Raw genomic sequence first — 24,980 nt, 5'->3', positions numbered from 1 at the left:
CTTCCAAAGTCATGGAATAAAATCCAATTTTCTCATTCAGATCCACAAATCACCATGTGACTTGGCTACTACAGGCACCCCTGCCCTCATTGCCTGCTACTCTGCTTCTTAGCTCTCTGCTCCAGCCACATCGGCTTTGGTTGGCTGCCGTTTAAGCTCCTAAGCCCTCGGGCCATTGTCGCCTGCTGTTCCTCCCTCCCGGCGTGCTGTTGCTTAGATTGCTACCTGGCTAGCTTTGCTTCGTTTTCTTCACCATAATTATCATCTGCCATTATATCATGCATTTATATACACATTTGTCAGTAATCTCAGCTGAAATGTAAGCTCCAGGAGAATAGCTGCTTTTCTGTTGCTATTGGTCATTACGTATATCCTCCTTGCTTTTTCAGAACGGAACCTTAGATAGTCCTAAGGAGGGGCTAGGTAAATGAATGAGAAACTCTCTGAGCTCTGTTTGAGTTCAGTGGATAAGGACACTTGAGTGGCTAGAATCTCTAGAGTAGTGGTTCTCAGACATTACTGTGCATTCAAATCCATTGGGAAACTTGTTAAAACTATGAGTTTGAGCTCATTTTGTTCTAGACTAGACTTTCCCAATCGGCATTTCACACACACATTTCAAGGGTCCTAGTTAGCTCTTGTGTACCTGGCTTTAATTGAAGTCTTGGCAGATAGATAACCCACAGAAATTATTTTATTTCCAGGTGACCAGGAGTTAATTACAGATATGCATGGTTCAGTGGGCTCCCCAGGTGGGAGGAGTGGTAAGGAACCCACCTGCCAATGCAGGAGACGCAAGAGATACGGGTTAATCCCAGGGTTGGGAAGATCCCCGGAGGAGGGCATGGAAACCCACTACAGTATTCTTACCTGACAATCCCATGGACAGAGGAGCCTGGTGGGCTACAATCCATAGGGTTGCAAAGAGTCGGACTTGACTGAAGTGACTTAGCACGCAGATATGCATGGTTCAAGCCTGAGGGATACGTGATATGAAGGTTGGGGATTGATTTCCTAAGCTGATGTTAGTGGGAATTTATTGAGCTTTGAGTGGAAAATGATGGAAACAAGAAAGTAGAAACTATTTTATACATAGAAGCATTTTATACCTAGATAAAGTGTTCACTGATTGCTTAGGGAGGCCCAGTATTTGAGATGATTGCTTTTTACAATTAAATATAAAATTATTTATAACCAGCAAATTCAGTCAATTTTGAATGATACAAATAAGGGCCATTTTTTAAAATTCATCTTCAGTGAAACCCCTTTAGATACTCATTTAAAATGTCAAGGGTAGTATTTTACTCTTCAGTTATAGAAGAGAGTGAGTGAGTGGTTTTGGCTAGAGTAATACTTGTTTTTCACACAGCTGTAAAGGAGATATTTAGAGTGTGTAGTGTCCATATGTGTGTGAACATCTTGGAATTTGTGGATATGTCATCTAAGTGGACAAGTCCTTGTTACTGCATCTCATCAGATAGAATCCTCTTACTGCATTAGCCAAGGCTGCTTAAGGCAATCAACCCACCACTTCTCCACTTTAGTCCTCCCATTCAGAGAAGACAATGGAAGAAAGGCAGTGTGGAGTTGTCAATCAGCTTGGATTCTAAATAAGGACTTCAGGAGAAGAAAATTGCTGGGAAAAGATTTGTTAGGGCCACTAAAGTATCAACACAGGTCCATATTATCCACTGATACCATACATTATTGTTACCACTAACATAACAGTCCTTCATTAGAATAAAGGTCCTTCATTTAAATATATATATATATATATATATATATATATATATATATAAATTCTACAAAGTACCAAGTAGTGCTCATATTGGGAAAGGGTTAAATTTTTGTTTTTGTAGTCATTGGAATATAACAGGAAAAAAGTTACGAGTTACACATGAATTCTAAGGTCATGCCTATTTGGTTTTAAAATGAATTTATTAGTTTACTTATTATTTTAAAAGTCATTTAAACGCCTATTTTGTGCAGGTTCTGTGAAAAGCACTGGAACATCAAAGACAGAAGACACAGTGTCTGCATCAAGGCCTACTTTTCTGCTTTATGCATTTATGATTACCTGGCATTGTGTGTGTTTCCTTATGTGTGTAATGTTCACTGTTGATGGGTGATATAGTTGTGTGTGTGAGATTACCTATCTCCCTCATCCAAATGCAGGCTTCTGTTTTATTCATTGCTGACTATATCCCCAATGCACAGAGTATTCATATAGTATAAAGTCATTACATAAAACATTTGTTTTAAAACATGTTTGTTTCTAAAAAATAGGTAAGTGTAAAGTGCAGTGGAGAGACAGCAGAGGGGAACCGACTCCGCCTGGGGAATGAGGAAAACTTCAGCCAGGAGCTCACTAGGGAGCAAGTCATGAAGAGACTCCCAAGAGTGAAAACGTGGCATTCAGGAAAAACTGTGAGCTGAACTTCTGCAGCAAAGAGTATGTCGGTGGACGGGAGAGGAAAGAGAAGTCTGGCAGGGGAGGGAAGCAGAAGACCACAGTGGGCCTGGACTCCACATTGAGGAGACTGGATATTTTCTTCAGGCAAAGGCTCCAGATGGGTCTGCTGGGTGCCTGTAGGTTTGACCTGTCTGGGTCCGTTCACCTTCCTCTGACAACACGGCCTGGACATTCACTTGTTGCGTGTGACTGAGGAGGGCCTGACTGCATCTTCTAGGCTCTGGGGACAGACCTGGGTATTTAATTTCGTATCTTCCTGAGGGATTGATTTCTGCATGAGACTGTGACTCAAGTTGGTCCCAAAAGACTCAATCCTGGGACTTTTGTTTTTTTTTTGGTTGGAACTATCTGGTGTAAGAAAGTACTTTTGCATTGAGGTTGAAGATCTTTGATACTATAAACTTTGGGGACACCATGAAAGAAGGATCTACTAAAATAAAACTAACATAAAGGAAAGAAACATTAAGATATGAAGAGATATGCTCTCTGATGACATTGTTTAAACATCTGGACTTAGCCACATGTAAAATTAAAACCTTTGCTGGACCTTCCAGTTGTGTGGGCCCCCAAAGTCCTCTGACCTCTTTTTTTTTTTTAGCCAGTTAGATTTTCTTAAGCCAGTAAGATAGACTTCTCTCTCATTCACAGAAGAATCCTAGCTGTTTGAGTATAGAAGAAATTGGAGGCTAGATGCCAGAAAGAAGGTGTGTGTGAGAGAGAGATTTTGAGATTTCTGGAGAAAATTAGACTGTTAAACTGCTGAAGGCTCTGGTGATTAGGTATGTCAAGTCAAGACTAGAGAACAAAATATGGACCACACCAGATTTGGGCAAGGGTCTGAGGGGTAAAGAAGTTTGCGAACTGTTAATACAAACTGTCAGAAATCAAAGGCCCTATCTGGATTTCTCTAGAATCCAAGCTGCTAAGTTGGAATAGTTAAATTTTCATTGAAGGCTGAGGGCAAGGCAGTGATGTGGGGCGGGGCCCTGGCTCAAAGGCTAATATATGCATATCAAGCTGGTCTAAGGAGAGCTGTTTACCTTTATAAAGCCTATTTTCACATGCAGTTGATATTCTGGAATTAGTCGCAATACAGAGCTTATTTACATTTAGAAAGTGGTCTGAAAGTGTAGGTGATTAACTGTAGAGAATAGGAATGGGAGGAAAGAAGCCAGGTTACAGTAACAACATTTGGCTGTGAAGGGAAAAATTCTTTCTTGATTAGGGTTCCACCTGCCACTGGGCATGACTCTTTGGCAGATTCCACCAGTGTCCTCCATGACTTCTAATGATTCTGAGTCAGTCTTTGATCAAAGACCACCCATGCAATCATTCCATCTTGGCTGGATCTATTTGCAAATGGGCATTGTGGCTAGCAATATAACAGTATTTGTTCCAAGTTAGTGTAAAAGTGGCTCCGAAGTAGTTTACTTACAACTTCTTTGTACTGAGAAATCTATCCTTCAAAATTCTAAATACCATCTCTTATTTCAAATGATGTCTGACGGGTTTATGAATCTGCAGTCTTTACTGCCTAACAGGTTGAAACTCTCCTAATGTCTTGATTGAATGTACTCATATGAAAAGATGCTTCAGTTCAGAGGTAGAGATATAAATCAAGATAAAGCATGTACTTCTGAAGCTTCAATACAGATACTCCTTGATACTACTGCCCAGCCACGACTCTGACAGTAATGTGTGATAAATGATCACTGCCTATCAATGCTCTAGGGTACCAAGGCCATTATTAAGGATCCCTTAAATAAACATTGTCTGGGACTAGACTATATAGTTCATTTGAATGCAACTGTTTATAAGCATCTAAAAGGAAAGAGGGAGATCATCCAACCATTATATTAAAGGAAAAATCTCAATATTTTCTATTTTTTAAATTTAACCAGGGGGTAGCATTTTAAAATACCATACAGGTTGTATTATTAACATCACTGCTGGAGATGACGCGCTGAACAGACGACGTGATACACTTGCTTTGTTACTGACACGTTGTCTGCCTGTGCCCATTTTAGAAGAGGACAAGGAAGTCAGGAACTGGAAAACCCAAGTAGCCACAGGGATGCCTATAATTTCCTTGAGATAGTACTGGCCTATTATTATTCCACTTAAATCTGAAGAAGTTTATAAAATCTTATCCATAACACTCATTTGAAGAGTCTATTTTTCTCATGTTATGTGATTGTGATTCGGAAAGAATAGCAGAGATTGGTAGAAAGTACGCTTGAAGAACTGTTAAAAATCAAACTGATAGAAACAGTAAGTCTGGAGGAGAAGCTAAAATGAACCACAGATAGTGTCTTTTTCTTGCTTACTATAAACACATAAGGATTTCATAAAACACTGTGATGTAACACTCAGCGCCCTGTGTGGTAACTAAGAGCTCATCTTACTGGACAAGGCTTCTCTGGCAGTCATTCGTTCAAAAAGTGCTTATTTGGTATTTTCTCAATTCGAGCCACTGAGGAAAGAACAATAGACATAGTAGACTGGACCCTGGTGTCTATCCAAGGGAAGCTTGGAGTCTAATAAAGAGACAGAGGTTATAAAAATAATTACACAAATAAATTAATTATACACATACTCAATATTGTGGTAAGTCTTAAGGCGGAAAAGCACAGAATGTCATGAGAACAAATCACAAGGGCATCAACATAAACTAATTCCTACCTGGATACTTCCCATTTCTTTATTTGGTTCAGACAGTAAAGAATCTGCCTACAATACAGGAGAGCAGGGTTTGATCCTTGGGTTGGGAGGATCCCTTGGAGCAGGGCATGGCAACCTGCTTCAGTATTCTTGCCTTGAAAATTCCATGGACGGGAGCCTGGCGGGCTACAGTCTATGGGGTCACAAAGAGAGTCTGAGAAATTAATACGTTTCGTCTCTTCATGTATTATGTTAAACTTTTCCTATGGCCCTTATTTTAAACTTTTAATTTTGAAATTATGTAGATTTCTGGAAAGTTGCAAAGATAGCACTTTGCAAGAGAGATTGAGTGTATTCTTCACCCAGTTTCTCCCCCTGAATACATCTTACTTAACTGTAGTACAATATCAGAACCAGGAAACTAATATTAATATAAGTATGTATCAGTTCAGTTCAGTCGCTCAGTCGTGTCCGACTCTTTGAGACCCCATGAATCGCAGCACGCCAGGCCTCCCTGCCCATCACCAACTCCCGGAGTTCACCCAAACTCATGTCCATCGAGTCGGTGATGCCATTCAGCCATCTCATCCTCTATCGTCCCCTTCTCCTCCTGCCCCCAATCCCTCCCAGCATCAGGGTCTTTTTCAATGAGTCACCCTGCTTATTTAACTTATATACAGAGAACATCATGAGAAACAGTGGGCTGGAAGAAGCACAAGCTGAAATCAAGATTGCCAGGAGAAATATCAATCACCTCAGATATGCAGATGACACCACCCTTGTGGCAGAAGGTGGAGAGGAACTAAAAAGCCTCTTGATGAAAGTGAAAGAGGAGAGCGAAAAAGTTGTCTTAAAGCTCAACATTCAGAAAACTAAGATCATGGCATCTGGTCCCATCACTTCATGGCAAATAGATGGGGAAACAGTGTCAGACTTTATTTTTTGGTGCTCCAAAATCACTGCAGATGGTGACTGCAGCCATGAAATTAAAAGGCGCTTACTCCTTGGAAGGAAAGTTATGACCAACCTAGACAGCATATTAAAAAGCAGAGACATTACTTTGCCCACAAAGGTCCGTCTAGTCAAGGCTATGGTTTTTCCAGTGGTCATGTATGGATGTGAGAGTTGGACTGTGAAGAAAGCTGAGTGCCAAAGAATTGATGCTTTTGAACTGTGGTGTTGGAGAAGACTCTTGAGAGTCCCTTGGACTGCAAGGAGATCCAACCAGTCCATCCTGAAGGAGATAAGTCCTGGGTGTTCATTGGAAGGACTGATGCTGAAGCTGAAACTCCAATACTTTGGCCACCTCATGCGAAGAGTTGACTCATTGGAAAAGTATATATAGTTCTATGTAATTTTATTACACATTAGCTTCATGTAATCATGACTGCAATCAATATAAAAAGTCTTCTACCACGGCAAAGGTTTCTCTTCTGCTCCCACTTTATAATCAGTCGCATCCATTGACCCCTCCCCACCACTTTCACTAAGTTCTGGAAACCACTAATCTGTTCTTCAACTCTGTAATGTTGTCATTTTAGAAGCATTATATAAACACAATCATACATATGTAATCTTTTAAGATTGGCTTTTTTCACTTGTCATAATGCCCTTGAGATCCAGCCAAGTTGTTGCCTCTATCAGTGATTCATTACTTTTTATCAGCTATCACTTCACAGTGCGAATGTAATGGTTTGTTTGACCACTCACCTGTATGCGCGCTAAGTTGCTTCAGTGCCCAACTCTTTGCGACCCTATGAACTGTAGCCCACCAGGCACCTCTGTCCTTGGAATTCTCCAAGCAAGAACACTGGAGTGGGTCGCCATGCCCTCCTCCAGGGGGTCTTCCCGACCCAGGGATCGAACACATGTCTCGCGTCTCCTGCATTGGCAGGTGGGTTCTTTACCACTAGTGCCACCTGGCAAGCCCAACCATTTATGTATTATAGGATATTTTGGCTGTTTCCTATGAACTTATAAATATATTAATTATAGTCATTATTATTAATTATAACCATCATTTTTAACCCAACATCTGGGATATTTGCAGGTCTGTTTTATTGACTAAGTTTCTTTCTCTCAACTACGGGCATTTATTTTTCCTATTTCTTCTCATGTCCAGAAATCTTTTATTATTAAACTAGACATGTTGGTGATATACCATAGAGACTGGATTTTGTTATCTTCCCTGACAAATCTTGAGTTTTGTTTTGAAATTAAGTTAAATCACTAACAGATCCCCAAGAATGTGTAGACTTGGTTTTATGTGTTGTTTGGGTGAGTCTATTTTAGTTTTTCCCTTAACTCAAGGGGAATTTCATATTCTTGTGACTTAGTCTTTACTTTTAAGGTGTGATCTTTTTAGGGGTTTTAATGGAAAGCTTAATGTATTTACCAACCTGCCCTAAATGGCTGGATTCAGACTCCAACCTGACTTCCATATGGCAGATAACAGCTGAAATCTCTGTTCATCTCTCCCTCTCCCAGCCTTTCAGCTGCTTTTTTTTTTTTCTCTCTCTCTGGCTTTCTTGGCATTTTACCTATATTTGTAACTCAAGGATCATCCAAGGATTCATGGGAAGTTTATACTTAGATTTTGGGTTTCTCTTGTGGCTTCACTTCTTCCTAAAATTTCTAGGAACTCTGGAAGCACCAAACTCCATGCTCTGATTTATCAGATCAACAAAACTGCAGTTTTTTGCTGATATTTCCCTGCCCTGCATCTTCCAGGATGGGGAGTGGACCTCAGGGAGAAGCTGTATAAAGACTCATTTACGCAGTGAGATGCACTTCACTGGCGTTTGATTCTCTCCTGGTTTCTGCTTGTTTTCAGTTACACTCTCATGTCTTCAAGCAGATTTTAAAAAATTTTTTCTCAGGATTTATGATTTTTAATCTATCAAAGCATCAATTTGATTTAAATAACTCTGCCATGTTTTAACATGCTCTCTTTTTGAATTTTGGCATAAATGTGTTTACTTGTGTTTCTAGAAAGCATCTATGGCATTCCAAGTCTAGCTTTCATGGATAAAAATACATCTTTATTTTCCTTACATGTTTCGTCTTCTGACAACTGACGGAATTTTCTGTAATTTCTCTTGGAAGTTAAATTTTAAAAGTCAATTTAAAAATCAAATAAACATTTGTTGATTTGAGATCCAACGTAAATTTAACTTTGTTTAAGCCCGGTGTTGCTCAAAACAGCTGCTTATGAGATAAAGATCAGTTAGATGGGAACGTTGCACTTATTTATTAGCTAGTCAGCAAGTCCCCTTTAGAGCAATATATGTTATACCTCTAGATCTGATATGGCATATGAGCCTTTCTGCCAGCTTTTATTTGTCCGTTTGTTGTTGTTTAGTCGCTATGTTGTGTCTGACTCTTTTTGGACCATATGGACTGTAGCCTGCTAGGCTCCTTTGTCCACGGGATTTCTCAGCCAAGAATACTGTAGTGGGTTGCCATGCCCATCTCCAGGGCATTTTCCCAACCCAGGGACTGAATCCATATCTCCTACTTGGCAGGCGGATTCTTTACCACTGAGCCACCTGGGAAGCCTTAGCACCTTAGAAAATTCTTTGATATCCCGGGATAGAATCAAGGCAGAGTGTGTTAAAGTTTGTTTTATAATCTTTTTCTTTTTTCTGAATAATCTGACTTCAGGTTGCTTGACTTATCCATCTAGTTACTCTCTCTAGAGAATGTTGCTTTTCTAGCCATCTTATCTATGTAGGGTTTTTACTCATGATAAATCAGCTCATACACATTTCAAGCTCTGCAGAGGACCAACCAGTAGGTTAGAAGTAACTGAGATGGGGAGTGGGAGTAGAAAAGAGGTGGCTTTTAAAACCACTGCTAAGATACTTCTAAAGCTGGTCTGGCTACAATCAGATAGCAGGAAGCTTTTCCTTTCAGATATATCCAAGATAAATGCTTTCCTGTCTTATTTTATAATTCAATCATAGTTTTCTTTCCAGCCAGATCAGAAGATTCTTGAGGGCAAGGATCATGACAACCCCTTTTCCTGTAGAATTGAATATAGTATTTTACACAGAAGTAAAATTTTACTTGAGTGTGTTGCTTTGAATTTTGACCATGTGGCTGAATCTGTAGGTTTTCTTCATTTATAGCTTTCTAGTTACTTGACAGTGTTTGTCAAATGTTGATATCCTACTAAAGAGCACGAAGATGCACCTTGAGGATTAGTAATCTGACTTCTGCCTGATTCTTCAGCCACAGCACATAATACTTTATTTCTCCCTCACTTACCATGCTCTTGCTACATTGGTCTTCTTTCAGTACTTTTACACGTCATGCAAATCCTTGCCTAGAGTGGACATGGCATGGTTGCCACTTTCATCACCCAGCTGTCAGATCCAATGGTAATTCCTCAGAGAGCTTTTCCCGATCACCTGATCAACATTTGCTATTCCCTTGAACGTGAGCCCTAACATTCTCTTGCCCATTACTCTGTTTCACTTTCTTCATGAAAGTGAAACTTGCTCAGTCGTGTCTGACTCTTGCTGACTCAATGGACTATAGAGTCCATGGGATTCTCTAGGCCAGAATACTGGAGTGGATAGCCTTTCCCTTCTCCAGGGGATCTTCCCAACCCAGGGATCAAACCCAGGTCTCCTGCACTGCAGGAGGATCTCTAACAGCTGAGCCACCAGGGAAGCCCCCTTTCTTTGTAGCACTTCCTTTTGCTTGAAACTGTTCTCTCAACAGTTGGCTGTTCGCGTCCTGCCTGTCTTCCCATTTTAGCGTCTAAACTCCAGGAGGGCAAGGAGACCCCTCTCATTAACAGTAGTGTCCTCAATGCTCAGGACCATGAATGAATATTGAGTCGCCACCTGTGTGCCATCTTCAAAACAATTTGTCATGGATCCAGTGTTTCAATGCACATAATTTTCAAATGGTTTTAGTGATAAATGGCATGAAAGTAGGGACTACAGGGATTTTTCAAAAGAATAAACAAAGCATTATTTTCAATTTAATTACATAGTGACAGCACAGGTCATAGGACCTACCAGTGAAAGTCAAAGGACAAATATTGACAGTGCCTTGAATATAATAATTGTTGCTCTTCAGTTGCTCAGTAGTATCAGACTATTTGCAGCCCCATGGACTGCAGCATGCCAGGCTTCCCTGTCATTCGCTATCTCCTGGAGTTTGCTCAAACTCTTGTCCGTTGAGTTGGTGATGCTATCCAACCATCTCCTCCTCTCTCCCTGCCTTCTCCTGCCCTCAGTCTTTCTCAGCCTTAAGACCTTTGCCAATGAGTCAGCCCTTCACATCAGGTGGCCAAAGTATTGGAGCTTTAATACTTATTGAGTATTTACTGCGTACTAGATTAGACTTAAAAAATACTAGAATATAAACTATCAAATACTAGACTTTGAAAAAAAATACCAAAACTCATTTAGTCCTTACGGTAACTGAGAGATAGGTATATTATAGTCATCATTTTCTGGTTGATAACATCGAGAACAGGTTAGATAAGGAATAACACAGGTTGATTTGCCTGGAGTTCTAAAGCCAGTAAGTGGCAGAGCTGGGAATTAACCCCAAGCAGTTTGATTCCATTCTGTGGATGTAACCTCATTGCCACTTAGGAGTAAGAGTTGGTTCTTACTTCTTTAGTTTTCATTTATTTATAAAGTAGATCTGGAACTACCTTGCATATAGTCTCACAGCTATATAGTTTAGAATAAGGAACCATGGACTTGCAGGTGAGGTGCAGGCCCATGCATGTTATTTACGTAAAATTCCACCTAACATCTCCAGTTCTCAGTTTCCAGTTGTGCAACAATGAAGGGCAGTTTGAGCCTTATTGAACATAAAGTAATACTTTATGATACTTTATTCTGTTGTGGGAGCTCTGAGTACCAGACTGCTGCTAACTTGCAGAATAAGATTGTTAGGAATATTTAATAGATTGTGCTGTCTTTAGTCACTCAGTCACGTCTGACTTTTTGCAACTCCGGGGACTATAGCCTGCCAGGCTCCTCTGTCCGTGGGAATTCTCCAGGCAAGAACACTGGAGTGGGCTGCCATGCCCTCTTCCACGGGATCTTCCCAACCCAGGGATCGAGCCCAGGTCTCCCGCATTGCAGGCAGATTCTTTACCAGGGAAGCCCATGAATACTGGAGTGGGTAGCCTGTCCGTTATCCCTACCCAGGAATCGAACCAGGGTTTCCTGCGTGGAAGGTGTGTTCTTTACCAGCCGAGCTGCCCGGGAAGCCCTATTTAATAGATTACCTGGACTTTATTCATCTCCAGTTTGTTCTTCTCATTAGCGCTCTGGTCTTGTTTGCCAGCTCCTTTCTTTTGAGGGCCTTTTCCAAAAAAGATGTAATTCACAAAGGCATATTCCAGCAGAGCCAGGAACACGAACACGAAGCAGCCCATCAGGTAGACGTCGATGGCCTTGACGTACGGGATCTTCGGCAGGGTCTCCCTGAGGTGCGTGCTAATGGTGGTCATGGTCAGCACGGTGGTGATGCCTGTGAAACAGAAAACGCAGCTGAGCTGAATGCACTTACTGAGTTTCCTGTTGAAGACAGATGACAGATACCATCCTCTTGTTAGTATCCCAGACTGATGGTAGTGATGCAATAAACCACGAGGCGAAAAGGGCAGACCATTTAAAAGACAAAGCTGCAGGCTCCTTACGTAGTTCATGAATGAATCATAAAATGGGAAGCTCTGTGAGTATTGGGTTGAAAACTGTGTTTTAAAAAATAATGCACAAAGGAGAAAGAAAGGTGGATGGAAATATTAAAATCTCATTGATTCACCCAGTTTACTGTCCTATGTCCCTCATTCTGCTACATGCCACCTTCTTTCCTTCCTTCTCTCAGCATCTGTCACGTCCATCCTAACTCTGTTCTTGTAATACTAATCCCTACGGCAGCCACTACCGAACTGGAAGTCAGTGGCCAGTTTAAGGAGACCTATTTCATTGCATGAAACTAATATGTCCAGGTCATAAGGTCAATACTGCTTTTTAAAAGTATAACGCAACATTCATCGTGAGTTGACATGGAAAGAAGAAACTAATAAAGTTCATGATTTGCATCAAGTATTTGATATATGGATTTTAAAATATAATAAAATCTTACTGACTTTCTCCCCTCAAATATTACCTCTATTTCCTTGATTCCAGAGACTAGAGTGAGTTAGCTCCCAGGAGTCAGGAAAAGGCTTCCTAAAAATTCAACTTGTTAAAGAAATTTAAGACTGTAGTCTTTTAGAAGGAAGATTTTTGCTTTGTCTACTTTGTTAAATGTATCATTCTTAACAGTATAATTTTTGTGTGTCTGTATAACATTTTGTGTTGATGATGGCAATGAAATGATGATTGGGGAAAATAAGAAGTGATGTTCCTATTGAGTCCTAAAATGTGCTGTATACTAATATTACACACCTGTATAGAACTGCCCTGGTGGCTCAGACTGTGAAGAATTTGCAGTGTGGGAGACCCAAGTTTGAACTCTGGGATGGGAAGATCCTCTGCAGAAGGGAGTGACTACCTACTTCAGTAGTCTTGCCTGGACAGAGGAGCCTGGTGGGCTATAGTCCATGGGGTCACAATGAGTTGGACATGACTGAGTGACTAATATACACACATAGTGATTTTACAGTTGTGAACACATCTCTGGATTCTATGCAGTCATAACAGCCTGCTGAGTGGGACAGGACAGGTATATTGTTCCCATTTTATATCTAAGTAAACAGACTCTGAGATTAGCTATTTTACTGTAGATCACTGAGCTAGGGGCAAAAAAGCAAGGAGGTATGAAGCAAAGGCATTTAGAATAAAAGGAAAACCTAAAACTGGATGGAGTTCCTTACAAATAAAGACAAAAAACATAAAATGGATACTAAAGACAAAGGAAAACTGGCAAAGGGAATAGAAGTTCGAAAATGGTAAGAGAATAAAATAGTTTCAACATCATTTGCTAGTGAGATTATTCTATTTGGATTCCCTGATTTGACCACCCAGCTTTAGGAGAACAGAGGGAGTCAGAACCACTGTATAAAAAGTTTAAATCGTTGACATCAGTGATGGATTTAAATGTCCGGACTGATATGAAATGCCCTCAGAGTGGTAGTGTTTACTTTTTTGAATAACATTTTAAATTTCCCGTAATATAATCCTATCTAACCTCTGGTACAGAAACAAACAACTAATTTAAAATACATCAATTCCACTTCTGCTCTTACTCCTTGGCTTGAATTTTTTTAAGTAAGGGGGGTTGGTAAATAAATTTTTTTTCTACTTGAGTAGGTTTTAAACTACCTTAGGTTTTACATTTCAAAAGACAGTTTTATTTTATTCATTATCTTTATATGCTGACATCTCTAATCAAAATATCATTAGCTTTGAGGATAGATGTGTAAAAAAGAACCACAATTCATGACCTTGATGGTTCATATTCCCTGCTGCGGACATTGTCCAATATTTTTCTTTAACCACGGCATATGTACGCATTCATGTTCAAACTCACATATTATGTGCACATACATACGTATAATATGATAAACTATTGGTCTAGTTTTCTTAGTCTTTGAATGTTCAAAAGTTGATAAGGGGCTGCTAGCACTTGACTTTGTGAGCCTTAGATACTCAACCAATAGAAATGAGCTGTAGACATGATGACTAGTCTAGGGGTGAAAGGTTATGCTGACTCTTTAATCCAGTTCTGTAGTCTCAACAGACCTAGGTATGTTAGGCCTGTACCTAGCTAGGTATGCTAGCTTAGTCACGAATGGTGCTCTTTTGCATGCACAGATGCATGCGTGTGTGTGTGTGCATGAATAATCCCAGAAGATGATAAATGAAATGGCTCTGGGTCAAATAATAAGGCCAACCCACACAAACCCAGATTCATCAGACAGATCTTACATATTCTAACTTTCCAAGGAATCCTTTAAAATTAAATACAGCCCTTCAGTTTGCAGCAATTATTCAGTCATGGCAAGATTAATTCTGAATTTTGTTCTTCAGGAAAGAAACCATTTTTATTCTGTCCTTATCACAGATCATTAATACAGCTGATGACTATCTGTACCTTTCTCAAGTGCAAGAAGCTCCATTTAAGGGAGATTCAGATAGATAAAATTTAACTACATTTAATATTCAAAAGATAGTATTGACATAGCTTGTGAATGGTTACAAGATTTAGCTTTCTTCAGGTCCATTTGAAAATAATATAATAATGTGTTCCACCAAAGAAAGCAGGAACCAAGGAAGAAATCACAAAGTTAGCAAAAATTAGTGTAATGAGAATTTTAAAATATGCTCTAAGAAGCACTTATATAGGGTTGAATGCACTGCAATATTATTTTTTTTAATTTTGGTAAAGTGATAAAAGGACGTTATGTTGTAAAACATGCACTCTGTTAAGTGCTTACATGTAGATGTTTTATCACCGAGCACCCTTAGGGCAATCTCACCCTTTGGCTCTCTATGTGAGAAGCTCTTGCCCGCAGTGCTTCTCACTGGTTGTTATTTGAAGCGAAATCCCACCAGCCCTCTGGGGCGCTGGAATGCATTACCTAGTGCAACTCTGGCTGCAGATGCATCATAATTGATCCAAAACGACACCCAGGACAGAATTGTAATCAGTGTGGAAGGCATGTAGGTTTGCAAAATGAAGTAACCAATGTTTCTTTTGAGACGAAAACTTAGTGACAGTCGTGGGTATGCCCCTGAATGGAAAAAAATAAAAGAAAACATCAGATGGTCATTTGGTGGGCTCCATCTTCTTTCTCAGCACCCCTAGTCCATTTGGGGGGAAACTTCTCACCTGTTGTGAACTCCACCTTCTTGGACACCATCTTGTAGTCGACAATTGAAAACTGAGGGAGCTCAATTTTGTTGACGCCTGTTACCGCGCCCTCTCCTCCATTCCAGTAAAACTCAATGTCATCGGTGGTGTAGCCATCTGAAACGAAGAAACAGCAGAGTTGGATAAGGGTTCAGTTGGCCTAGAAATTCACTTTGAAGACAGTCGGGGATCTGAGAAAAAAATACCAGCGATTGATGATAAGATGATGTTTTAAATCAGGATGACAAAAGAGCTTTGTTGAGTGCTGTTTCTGACAGGCTGGCTGTGGTTGCACTGGGCGGATGAGCACAGCTGGCCTGGTGAACACAAGCTCTGTGAGCTTCGCTGCGTGCTTATTCTCATTGTGTCTGCCAGTGGGGACTCTTTGATTAGATTGGAGGACGCCTGGATTCTAGGTGTCTTGGCATAGAAGACTGTTAAGAGTCCCTTGGGCTGCAGGGAGATCAAACCAGTCAATCCTACAGAAAATCAACCCGAATATTTATTGGAAGGATTGATCCTGAAGCTGAAGGTCCAATACTTTGACCACCTGATGCAAAGATCCAACACAATGGAAAAGACTCATGCTGGGAAAGATTGAAGGCAAAAGGAGGAGAGAGCAGAGGATGAGATGGTGAGATAGCATCGCCGACTCCACGCACGTGGATTTGAGCACCTCCAGGAGACAGTGAAGGACAGAAGAGCCTGGTGCGCCACAGTCCCTGGGGCCGCAAAGAGCTGGACACGACTTAGTGACTGAACAACATTTAATCACAACAAGTATAATAACAGAGCACATGTTTGTTAAGAGAGCTATAGAAAGAATCAATGGATGAAGTATAATGAAAGAACAAATTGGTACAGATCTGTTAAATGATCAAGACATTCAAGATAGCAGTCTCTTTTTAAAAAAAAAATAAACTTAGGCAAGCTTCTATTTATATCTTTTGATTATAGCTAATGTATATGTGAAAATTTTAGGAACTATATGATTTTTTGATGATATTTTTATATCTTAATACTTATGAGAGTGAGCTTTAAGTAATTTAAGGAGAATATGAAGAGGATTATAGATTGTGACAGAAGGGTCTATCCTGAAATCTATTCTCCCTTTTATTTTTGCTCCCACTTGCCAGTAGTCTATTTAAATTTATAGAATAGACATATATTATTAATATAGTCTATATATTAATAATATATAGACACATATATTATCATATATTAGAATAGCTTGCATAAAAACAATGAATTGATATATCTAAAAGTCTAAAATTCACTTAAGACATAGAGAGGCTATGTTTGTATGTTTCTATCTTCTAGAGACCAAGAGGGTCTTTCTAAGTTTCTTTTCTTTTTTATTCAATCCTTTTGTTTCAGCCTGTATTCTTATCTTCAAGCTCTGCACTGATATCCGCGTATCCCAAGGACCTGCTGTTCTCCCCTCTTCAGGGGAGAAGCCTCTGGTCTTCATGGCGTGGAGGTGTGGGGCTAGGGGTCTGGAGATTTAATTGCTTAGACTCTCTGATTTCCTGTTAATAGTCCTACCTTCATGCCTCCTGCCGCAGCTATTTAATTAGGCAATTCCTGAGCTTTTTTTGGTGGAGAGGGGTCTGTGTATAAATCTGTTTACTTGCTAAGTTAATTTTTTTATTTATATTCACCTCAAATAAAAAAGCGTCAAATTCTTCTTCATTTAAAAAGGAGAGAACCGGGGACTAGAAGCTTTGGTACTTGGATGGGGGTTAGAACAGTGCGATTAAGGAAGAAAGCTGGGGTGGGGATTTGGTGGGGCCTATTTAACAGAGGCTGCTAGCACTTATGTGACTAGAGCAACTGCTGCTTCCACAGCCCCTGATAAGGTGTGTGTGTGTGCTAAGTCACTTTGCAACCCTGTGGGCCACAGCCCGCCAGGCTCCTCTGTCCATGGCACTCTCCAGGCAAGAACACTTGAGTGGGTTGCCATGCCCTCCTCCAGGGGATCTTCTGAACCCAGGGATCGAACCCACATCTCTTACGTCTCCTGCATTGGCAGGCAAGTTCTTTACCACTAGCACCACCTGGGAAGCCCTTAATAAGATGTAACATGAACGTGTTAGTTGCTAAGTTGTGTCCGACTCTTTGCGACACCGTGGATTGCAGCCTGCCAGGCTCCTCTGTCCGTGGGATTCTCCCAGCAAGAATGCTGGAGAGGATTGCCATTCCCTCTCTAAGGGATCTTCCTGACCCAGGGATCAAACCCAGGTCTCCAGCATTGCAGTCAGATTCTTCACCGTTTGAGCCATTCCCTTAATAAGATGTAGGAGAATTTTAAAAGTGGGGGGAGAGAGAGATGAGCGCCTCCGGTGCATCAGCAGGGGAACGACAGCTTCCCTGGGGCCCACCATGCTTTCCACCTAGAACAGTGTTTCCATTTAGGGTGCTCTGGCTATTGGGTCCAAACCCCAAGGGATATGCAAGAAAAACACAATATTTGTAAGGAAACCCAGTCATCCTAGGGAAGCAAAACAAGCAGAACATTCAAAATAGACATCATCTCATGAGAAGAACTGTGGGAGAAAGCAGACAAGAGTATGAACTTCTCATTTCCCGCCCTTATTCAAAATTTGAGAACACATAAGGATATATGATTAGCATGGGAAAAGTTCCTTACTTCCTTGTTCTGAAGCCCATAGGTTTTAATAAAAAAGTGTGTTAGATGAATTGATGAGAAGATGCCACTGATGAGGCCAGATTAGTGGCTTGGATGACAGTTTGAACAAATTACAGAGAAGTGGAAAATATAAGTGTGAGGCTGTCACGGCTAACGCCATGGCAGGCAGCCTAGATCAGGAGTAGGCCTGGTTTCCCGGGGTAACATAATTATCAGGCCTCCTGGAGCCAGCCAATCAACATATGCCTAGCCAGAGAAAAGGGAACCTATCAGGGGAAAGCTGAAAGCCCCACTTGTTGGGCCAACAAAAATTACCTTGCGACTGTGTAACCAATCCGCTTACGCCAACTACCCACTGTGTAACCAATCCGATTGTGCCAACTACCTGCTGCTTATTTTGACCTAATAAATACCCGAGAGAACTGGGGCTCGGGGCCTTTCGTCCTCACACACCTGGTGAGGGCGGGAGGCCCTGGCTCGAGTCAGTAATAAATTCCCCTGTTGCGAGTTGCATTGTTTGGAGGAGTCTTCTTTCCCGACCGGGGACTCGGACTACGGGCAGAACAATAAGGGCTAATATATGAATAGTGGGCATAAGTGAAAGAAGAAGAGGAGCTGTAACACACAAAAACAAAATACAAATTTCCCTGAATTTAACAACTAAACTATTTTGTCTATTGAGGGGCTCATTATATTGGGCAACCCTGATATCATTCCTGAACTCCAAGGTAAAATAATAATTTTACAATCTTCCAGACACAGTGGAGGGTGTTTTCACAGGAAAAGCTATTGGACTCAGACATACAGCTTTAGAAATGAAGGGATTATAAAGGAAGGGATTATAGGGAAGGGATTAGAAAGGAAGGGATTATAGAACAACAATTCATAATAGCTGGGGTGAAAGCAAAAGGGCAGCAACTGAGATGCAAGAGTCTGGTTCTCGCCGAAATACCACTTCCTTCCAGAGAAGACACATGAAGATCCGAGAACATTACCCAGGGACCTATTTGAGGAAACTATTCTACAGAGGACTCCAGTCAAACAAAGGAATCAGGATATCATTAGGGAAAGCACTTTGGAAACAGGGGGGCTGGGAAGAATTTTAAGACAACTTTGCTCAAATCTATAGAAACACATTTGAAAATTTGAATAAAACAGATAATTTTCTTATAAGAAAAGCATTAGCTAAAGCTTGAATCAGGAGAGACAGAAGATCAAAATACATGTATATGTGTGGCTGAGTCCCTTTGCTGTCCATGGAAACTATCACAGCCATACTCCAACATAAAATAAAAAAATTTAATTAAACAAACAAAAAATTTGATGTTACCCCTTACAAACAAGCACCAGATTCCAACATTTAAGAACTGATAATTCTATTTCTACTTAATTCCAAAGTATAAGCTATGAATAAAAACTTCCAAATTATTTTCATAAACAGAACATATTAGTGAAACAAGATCCAGGAGGACATTAAATGACATTGCATAACATAATTAAATAAACAACATTATTTCAGGAGTGCAAATGATTCAATATTAGAAAAATCTAGTAATGTACTTCATTATATTAACAGATCGAAGGAGAAAAAAAGCATATGATTATATACACAGGTGTTAAAAAGGCATCACTGCAGATGGTGATTGCAGCCATGAAATTAAAAGATGCTTACTCCTTGGAAGGAAAGTTATGACCAACCTAGATACCATATTAAAAAGCAGAGACATTACTTTGCCAACAAAGGTCCATCTAGTCAAGGCTATGGTTTTTCCAGTGGTCATGCCTGGATGTGAGAGTTGGACTGTGAAGAAAGCTGAGTGCCAAAGAATTGATGCTTTTGAACTGTGGTGTTGGAGAAGACTCTTGAGAGTCCCTTGGATTGCAAGCAGATCCAACCTGTCCATCCTGAAGGAAATCAGTCCTGAATACTCATTGGAAAGACTGATGTTGAAGCTGAAACTCCAATACTTTGGCCACCTCACGCGAAGAGTTGACTCATTGGAAAAGACCCTGATGCTGGCAGGGATTGAAGGCAGGAGGAGAAGGGGACGACAGAGGATGAGATGGCTGGATGGCATCATTGACTCGATGGACATGGGTTTGAGCAAACTCCAGGAGTTGGCGATGGACAGGGAGGCCTGGCGTGCTGCGATTCATGGGGTCGCAAAGAGTCGGACATGACTAAGCGACTGAACTGAATTGAACTGAACTGAAAAAGGCATTTGACAAAATTTAATAGCCAGTCTGTTTTTTTAACAAAACAAACAACACCACCCAATAAATGTGACTATATGGATATTTCCATAATGTGGTAAGATATAACTTTCTCAGTCTCAAAACCAGAATCATGCTTATTGTGGAAAATGTGGACTATTCCCATGAAAGTTAAGAACAAAATAAGAGTGTCCACTGTCATTGCTATTATTTTTAACATTGTTCTGGAAACACTAACCATTAAGTAAGTGAATGAAAATTTTGAACTATAAAGTTGGAAAACTGCTGATTAAAGTATTAAGATTAATCATACAATTGCATATCCAGTAAGCCCTAAAGAATTAACTGAATGACTATTACAAAAATAGAATTAGTATGATTATGGAGTACAAAATTACTACACAGAAATGAGTGGTTTTCATATGTAAAAACAAAAATTTACAATGACTGTTTTTAAAATAGAGAAGAAATATCTAGTAATAAACTTAGAAACACAGGCAAGACTTACATGAAGCAATATTTGAAACACTTTTGAAAAGCACAAAAGAAGCCTTGAACAAATAAAAAGGCATACCATATTTCAAATAGGAAGACTCAACATCATAAGTTCGTTTATAATTTAATATGATTGCCTAGTAATACCAATGGGCTCTTTTTGGGGGTGGGGGGGACTAGACAAAAATGATTCTAAAATTAAAATAAACAGATTAGACAATCTAAGACAACTGTGAAAATTAAGACTCTTGACTTTGTGCTGCTAACCTTAGCTTGACAGCCAGGCACTAACCTATGTGTGTGTGTGTTACTCACTGGATGAGTAGGTATTTATTGACTATGTGCTGGGAATGGAAAGTCGCCATGTTTACAGCAGTGAATAAAACTGACATGGCCTCTGCCCTCTTGGAGATTGCATATTTCATGTAAAATGTTACATATTTCAGCACAAAATTCCTTTCTAAATCTTTCTGTGTGGATTGGCTTCCTTTCGTACATGTTCTAATATTTAGGAAAGCTAAAAACTACAGTTCCCAAGGTAAAGATTTAGGTACCCTTATTAAATGAATTTAAGTGATGTCAAGGTGATATTCGAGCGTTCATTTTGGTGCAGCTCATACATTGTAGAGGGGGCTCTGGAACCAGGAATCCTGGTTTTAACTTTCTGAGGTCCTGGAGTCAACATGATGGCAGGAGCTAGCTGATCACCAGCTTCCTGGTGCGGTGAAGCGCTCAGTACCCATGGTGGGGCCAGTCTGCGCTGCGGTGCTGGGAGTCATCTCCAGTTGCCCGGGCTAGACGAGCCTACTACTTCCGCTTTTTAATTTTGTAAGCAGCACTTCATTATTAAATCTCTTTCTGCTTGTTGCCAAATGGGCTTCTATAACAATTCTGCAACAAAAATCCAGATCGATCTGTTGTCTTTCTCTGCTAGGGAAGAATTATTTCCTCCAGATTTGGGATTACCAGAGCTTTTCATTAAAACCTCTGCTGTGGCCTCTGCTGGTCATTCATTTGCTCTTTCTGTGTCTTACATCCTGCTTTCTAAACTCTGTTCTGTACCTCTGGGGCTGGACTCTCTGTCTCTCTTGCTTCCTTTAGATGCCCGTAGGAAGAACGGGCTGAAGATTAGAAGGTAGAAGGGGAAGGCAAGGCCCTGGATTCTGTCTCTGACAAGGTGGCAGGGTTGCTGTTGCTGACAATCACTGCCGGACGGTGGGGGTGATTCCAGCTCTCACAGCACCTCTTTTGGCACCTCCACAAACAACCAGGACAGCATTTCTAATAGGATCCAACAGATTCAGGCTCATGGGCGCTTGCTTCTGGCTTTGGCTCCCTTAACACCCCTTTCTTCTTTCTCTCTTTTGCTTTTCCAGCTCTTCCAGTCTTTGTAATCAATTCTCTCTATTACGTTCCCCTTTTTAAAAATTAATTAATTTATTTTGAGGCTAATTACTTTACAATATTGTAGTGGTTTTTGCCATAGATCGACATGAATCAGCCATGGGTGTACATGTGTCCCCCATCCTGCACCCCCCCTCCCACCTCCCGCCCCATCCCATCCCTCAGGGTCATCCCAGTGCACCGGCTGTTTCATGCATCGAACTTGGACTGATTGTCTATTTCACATATGGAAAATACATGTTTCAATGCTATTCTCAAATCATCCCACCCGCACATTCTCCCACAGAGTCCAAATGTCTGTCCTTAGATCTGTGTCTCTTTTGCTGTCTAGCATATAGGGTCATCACCACCATCTTTCTAAATACCATATATACGTGTTAATATACTGTATTGGTGTTTTTCTTTCTGACTTACTTCACTCTGTATAACAGGCTCTAGTTTCATCCACCTCATTTCCTTTTTGAAAAACCTTGAGTGGTTTCTGCTTTCCCACTGAGTTTCTGTCAACACAGTACATCTTATTGTGAAAATATTTTACCTGTTTACATAGTTTTGTGTTTATCTCTGCCTTTTGTCTCCTCCATCTCTCATTATATTGTATACTTTTTGAAAGCAAAGACCTTCTTTTAATCATTAAAACAATTCTCGATGCCTAGAACATATTTTGCCCATAGTTATGCATCTAATATATATATTTCTGAATAAATGAATTTATGAATGTTGTTTGCTGCTTAGGGGTCTGAATTTATTGTCTCAAACTGGTAACCTGATATATAATTTATTTAGTAGCATTCTTGAGCCAGATACACTCTTGATTACAGTGATTCTGCCTACAGGAGCCTTACTGGTGGGTCTGGGCCCCAAGGAAATGGAAAAAGGTGCTTATTAATTTTAGGCTTACTGAGTAACTAGGTGATAAATTACAACCTCAGGCTGATCTTCAAGTTGTGGGATTCTATGGGAGAAATATGTAAGCAATATCTAGAGTTGAAGGACCAGAGATGGTTCTGGGGTTGAGAGGGGAGAGGATAGTAGTGAGCTTAAAACTTCTCATTGCCCCGCTTCTGCAGGGCAGCAGAGCCCTTCAGGGCCACACCCAATAGCAGGGCAGGAGCACGGCTGTCAATCACTGTGAATTTTAATAGGATTTAATGATTTATACAGTCAGTGGTCTGGGTCTGTATTCCCAAGCTCACTTGACTTTGTTAACTAAAACCTCGTTGGCTTAGTGTTCAAGCCACTGAGATAATTACAGATGATTTGGGGGAAAAAATAATGCTCACTCCATTTTAGGTAGAAGTGTGAGTTCTCATGGGAACAATAATGGCAGCTGGATCCAAAGGAAAGAAGAGAGGCCTAGAAATAAGCTATTATTCAAAGATTACACAAGAACATTTTGCCACAGAGAGCGAACATCAATTTACTCACACCCAAACAACCTATTTACCAAAGGTTCCCTTTATGAACCAGTGACTTCACACAGTGTCTCAAAGCCTGAACACTTGGATACCAAGGATATTGTTTCCTAGCAACAATAACTACACAGAAGCTCTCACAATTTCCTCTCAGCCCCTGGGGACTTCTTAGTGGTGCAGAAAGTACAGATAAAATTAAGTTGATGTCAGTGGATAAGATGCATGGAGCCAGTACAAATGTACAAAGAACTGGATGCTAGTATTTCCTTCACTTCTTGAAACACTCTATTTTGGATGCATTTTCTAACTTGGAAATAAAAATTACTCCCTGCTGTGCTTAACAGAGCTGGGAGGATGGTCTAAAATTGAACTGAACTGTGCTTTAGAGAATAGAGAGATTTCAGCTTCTAATCCACAAGTGGACACAAGTAAATGTGTTTCCCTCTGTAGCCACAGCCTTATCTCAAGGGCTTGATTGGTTTAAGCCAATTGTTAAAACTCCATCCTCTTTGCTATGGTGATTGGCTCAGGGTTAAGCAATAAGTCATGTCTAAAACAATTAGGTTATAGCAGTCTCCTGGCCACCTCTTTTGCTTGGAAATAGGCATGTGACCCAAGTTGGTCCTGTCCTAGAGAAAGCTAGGAATTGTGTTTAAAGGTTGTGTTTAAAAGTTCTCCCTTTCTCTTTTAACTGTAGGTAAACAAGAAATGCTCAATGGAGAGTGTCCAGTCTAGCTATGAAAGCCGGTTTCTTCCCTTCTTGTTTATGCCAGTAATTATTAGCTCCTAATTGAAGGCACTCATGATCAAGATTTTAGTTGACCTATTGAAATAGATTTAGTAGTCTGCCCCTTTCTGCTACCTTCCACATGAGGGCCAAAATATTAGAAAGTTATCAATATCTCTGGTCTAGGAGCTGTGTAGATCCTTCCTATTACAAAGTTATTAGATATTTGTAATGGTGCATCTCTGAAGCAGATAAGAAGCCTGTCTCTGTTCTTAGTCGCTCAGTCATGTCCAACTCTTTGCAACCCCACGGACCATAAACTGCCAGGCTCCTCTGTCCATGGGCAAAAATACTTAAGTGGGTTGGCATGCCCTCCTCCAAGGGATCTTCCCAACCCAGGAATTGAACCCAGGTCTCTCATATTGCAGGCGGATTCTTTACCATCTAAACTACTAGAAAGCTAGTTGGATCTAATCCTTTAAGTGGCTCCAAGTCTACTGTAACACTTACTCTAAAGGCTACTTGGGATTCCTTTCTCACTTATCTCTGTATCCTAAGAAGCAGTAAAGCAACCACAGAAGCCAGATTTTTAAAGCATTCTCACAAGTATTAAGAAATTGTAGATACAAATCTAGGCAATGAGTCACTTTATAACCAACTCCCACCTGATGACTCACCATTTGAGTGATCATCCTGTCCCTAGGGATGGCCCTATCGTTATTTTCTTAGTCAACTCAACAGTTAATTGTATTTCTAGGTAATCATTAGAAAATATGTCTGTATAATAAGTAAAAATTCATCTTTTCTAAGAGCATTCACCGTCTGATCTTTATCTGCCCCTTGTGCCAATAGAAAGCAAGCCAAGTGCATTTCTTATATGACAGTATCTCTTATGTTTGAGCACACGTCTCGTCATCCCTTTCACTGTTTCCTTCTGTAGGTCTGATCCTCCCCAGGACGTTCTCAGCCTATGAAACCTCCTCTCAGTGGTCCCCAGGTTGCTGGTACACTCCGTGAGCCACGGGACCCCACACTGAGAGGTGGCCACGTCTACCTGGGGTCTCACCCCTCCTCCTGTGTTATCTGGCAACTTTTCCTGTTGTA

General features: G+C 40.5%; 1 protein-coding gene across 1 annotated transcript in view; it reads right to left on the bottom strand.

Moving 5' to 3' along the window:
• GABRB1 (gamma-aminobutyric acid type A receptor subunit beta1) overlaps window positions 1–24,980 on the bottom strand; it is a 430,249-nt gene that overhangs the window by 11,374 nt on the left and 393,895 nt on the right. Inside the window, exons 6-8 of the mRNA XM_061164681.1 lie at window positions 14,951–15,088; window positions 14,700–14,852; window positions 11,397–11,641 (exon numbers count right to left, since the gene is read on the bottom strand). Coding sequence (XP_061020664.1) covers window positions 11,397–11,641; window positions 14,700–14,852; window positions 14,951–15,088 — 536 coding nt within the window. The remainder of the gene's footprint in view (window positions 1–11,396; window positions 11,642–14,699; window positions 14,853–14,950; window positions 15,089–24,980) is intronic.

Source organism: Dama dama, chromosome 17 (assembly GCF_033118175.1).
Source record: "Dama dama isolate Ldn47 chromosome 17, ASM3311817v1, whole genome shotgun sequence".
In the NCBI taxonomy this organism is placed as follows: Eukaryota; Metazoa; Chordata; class Mammalia; order Artiodactyla; family Cervidae; genus Dama; species Dama dama.
Note: the sequence above shows the minus strand (reverse complement) of the source record. Positions and strands in the feature narration are given on the sequence as shown.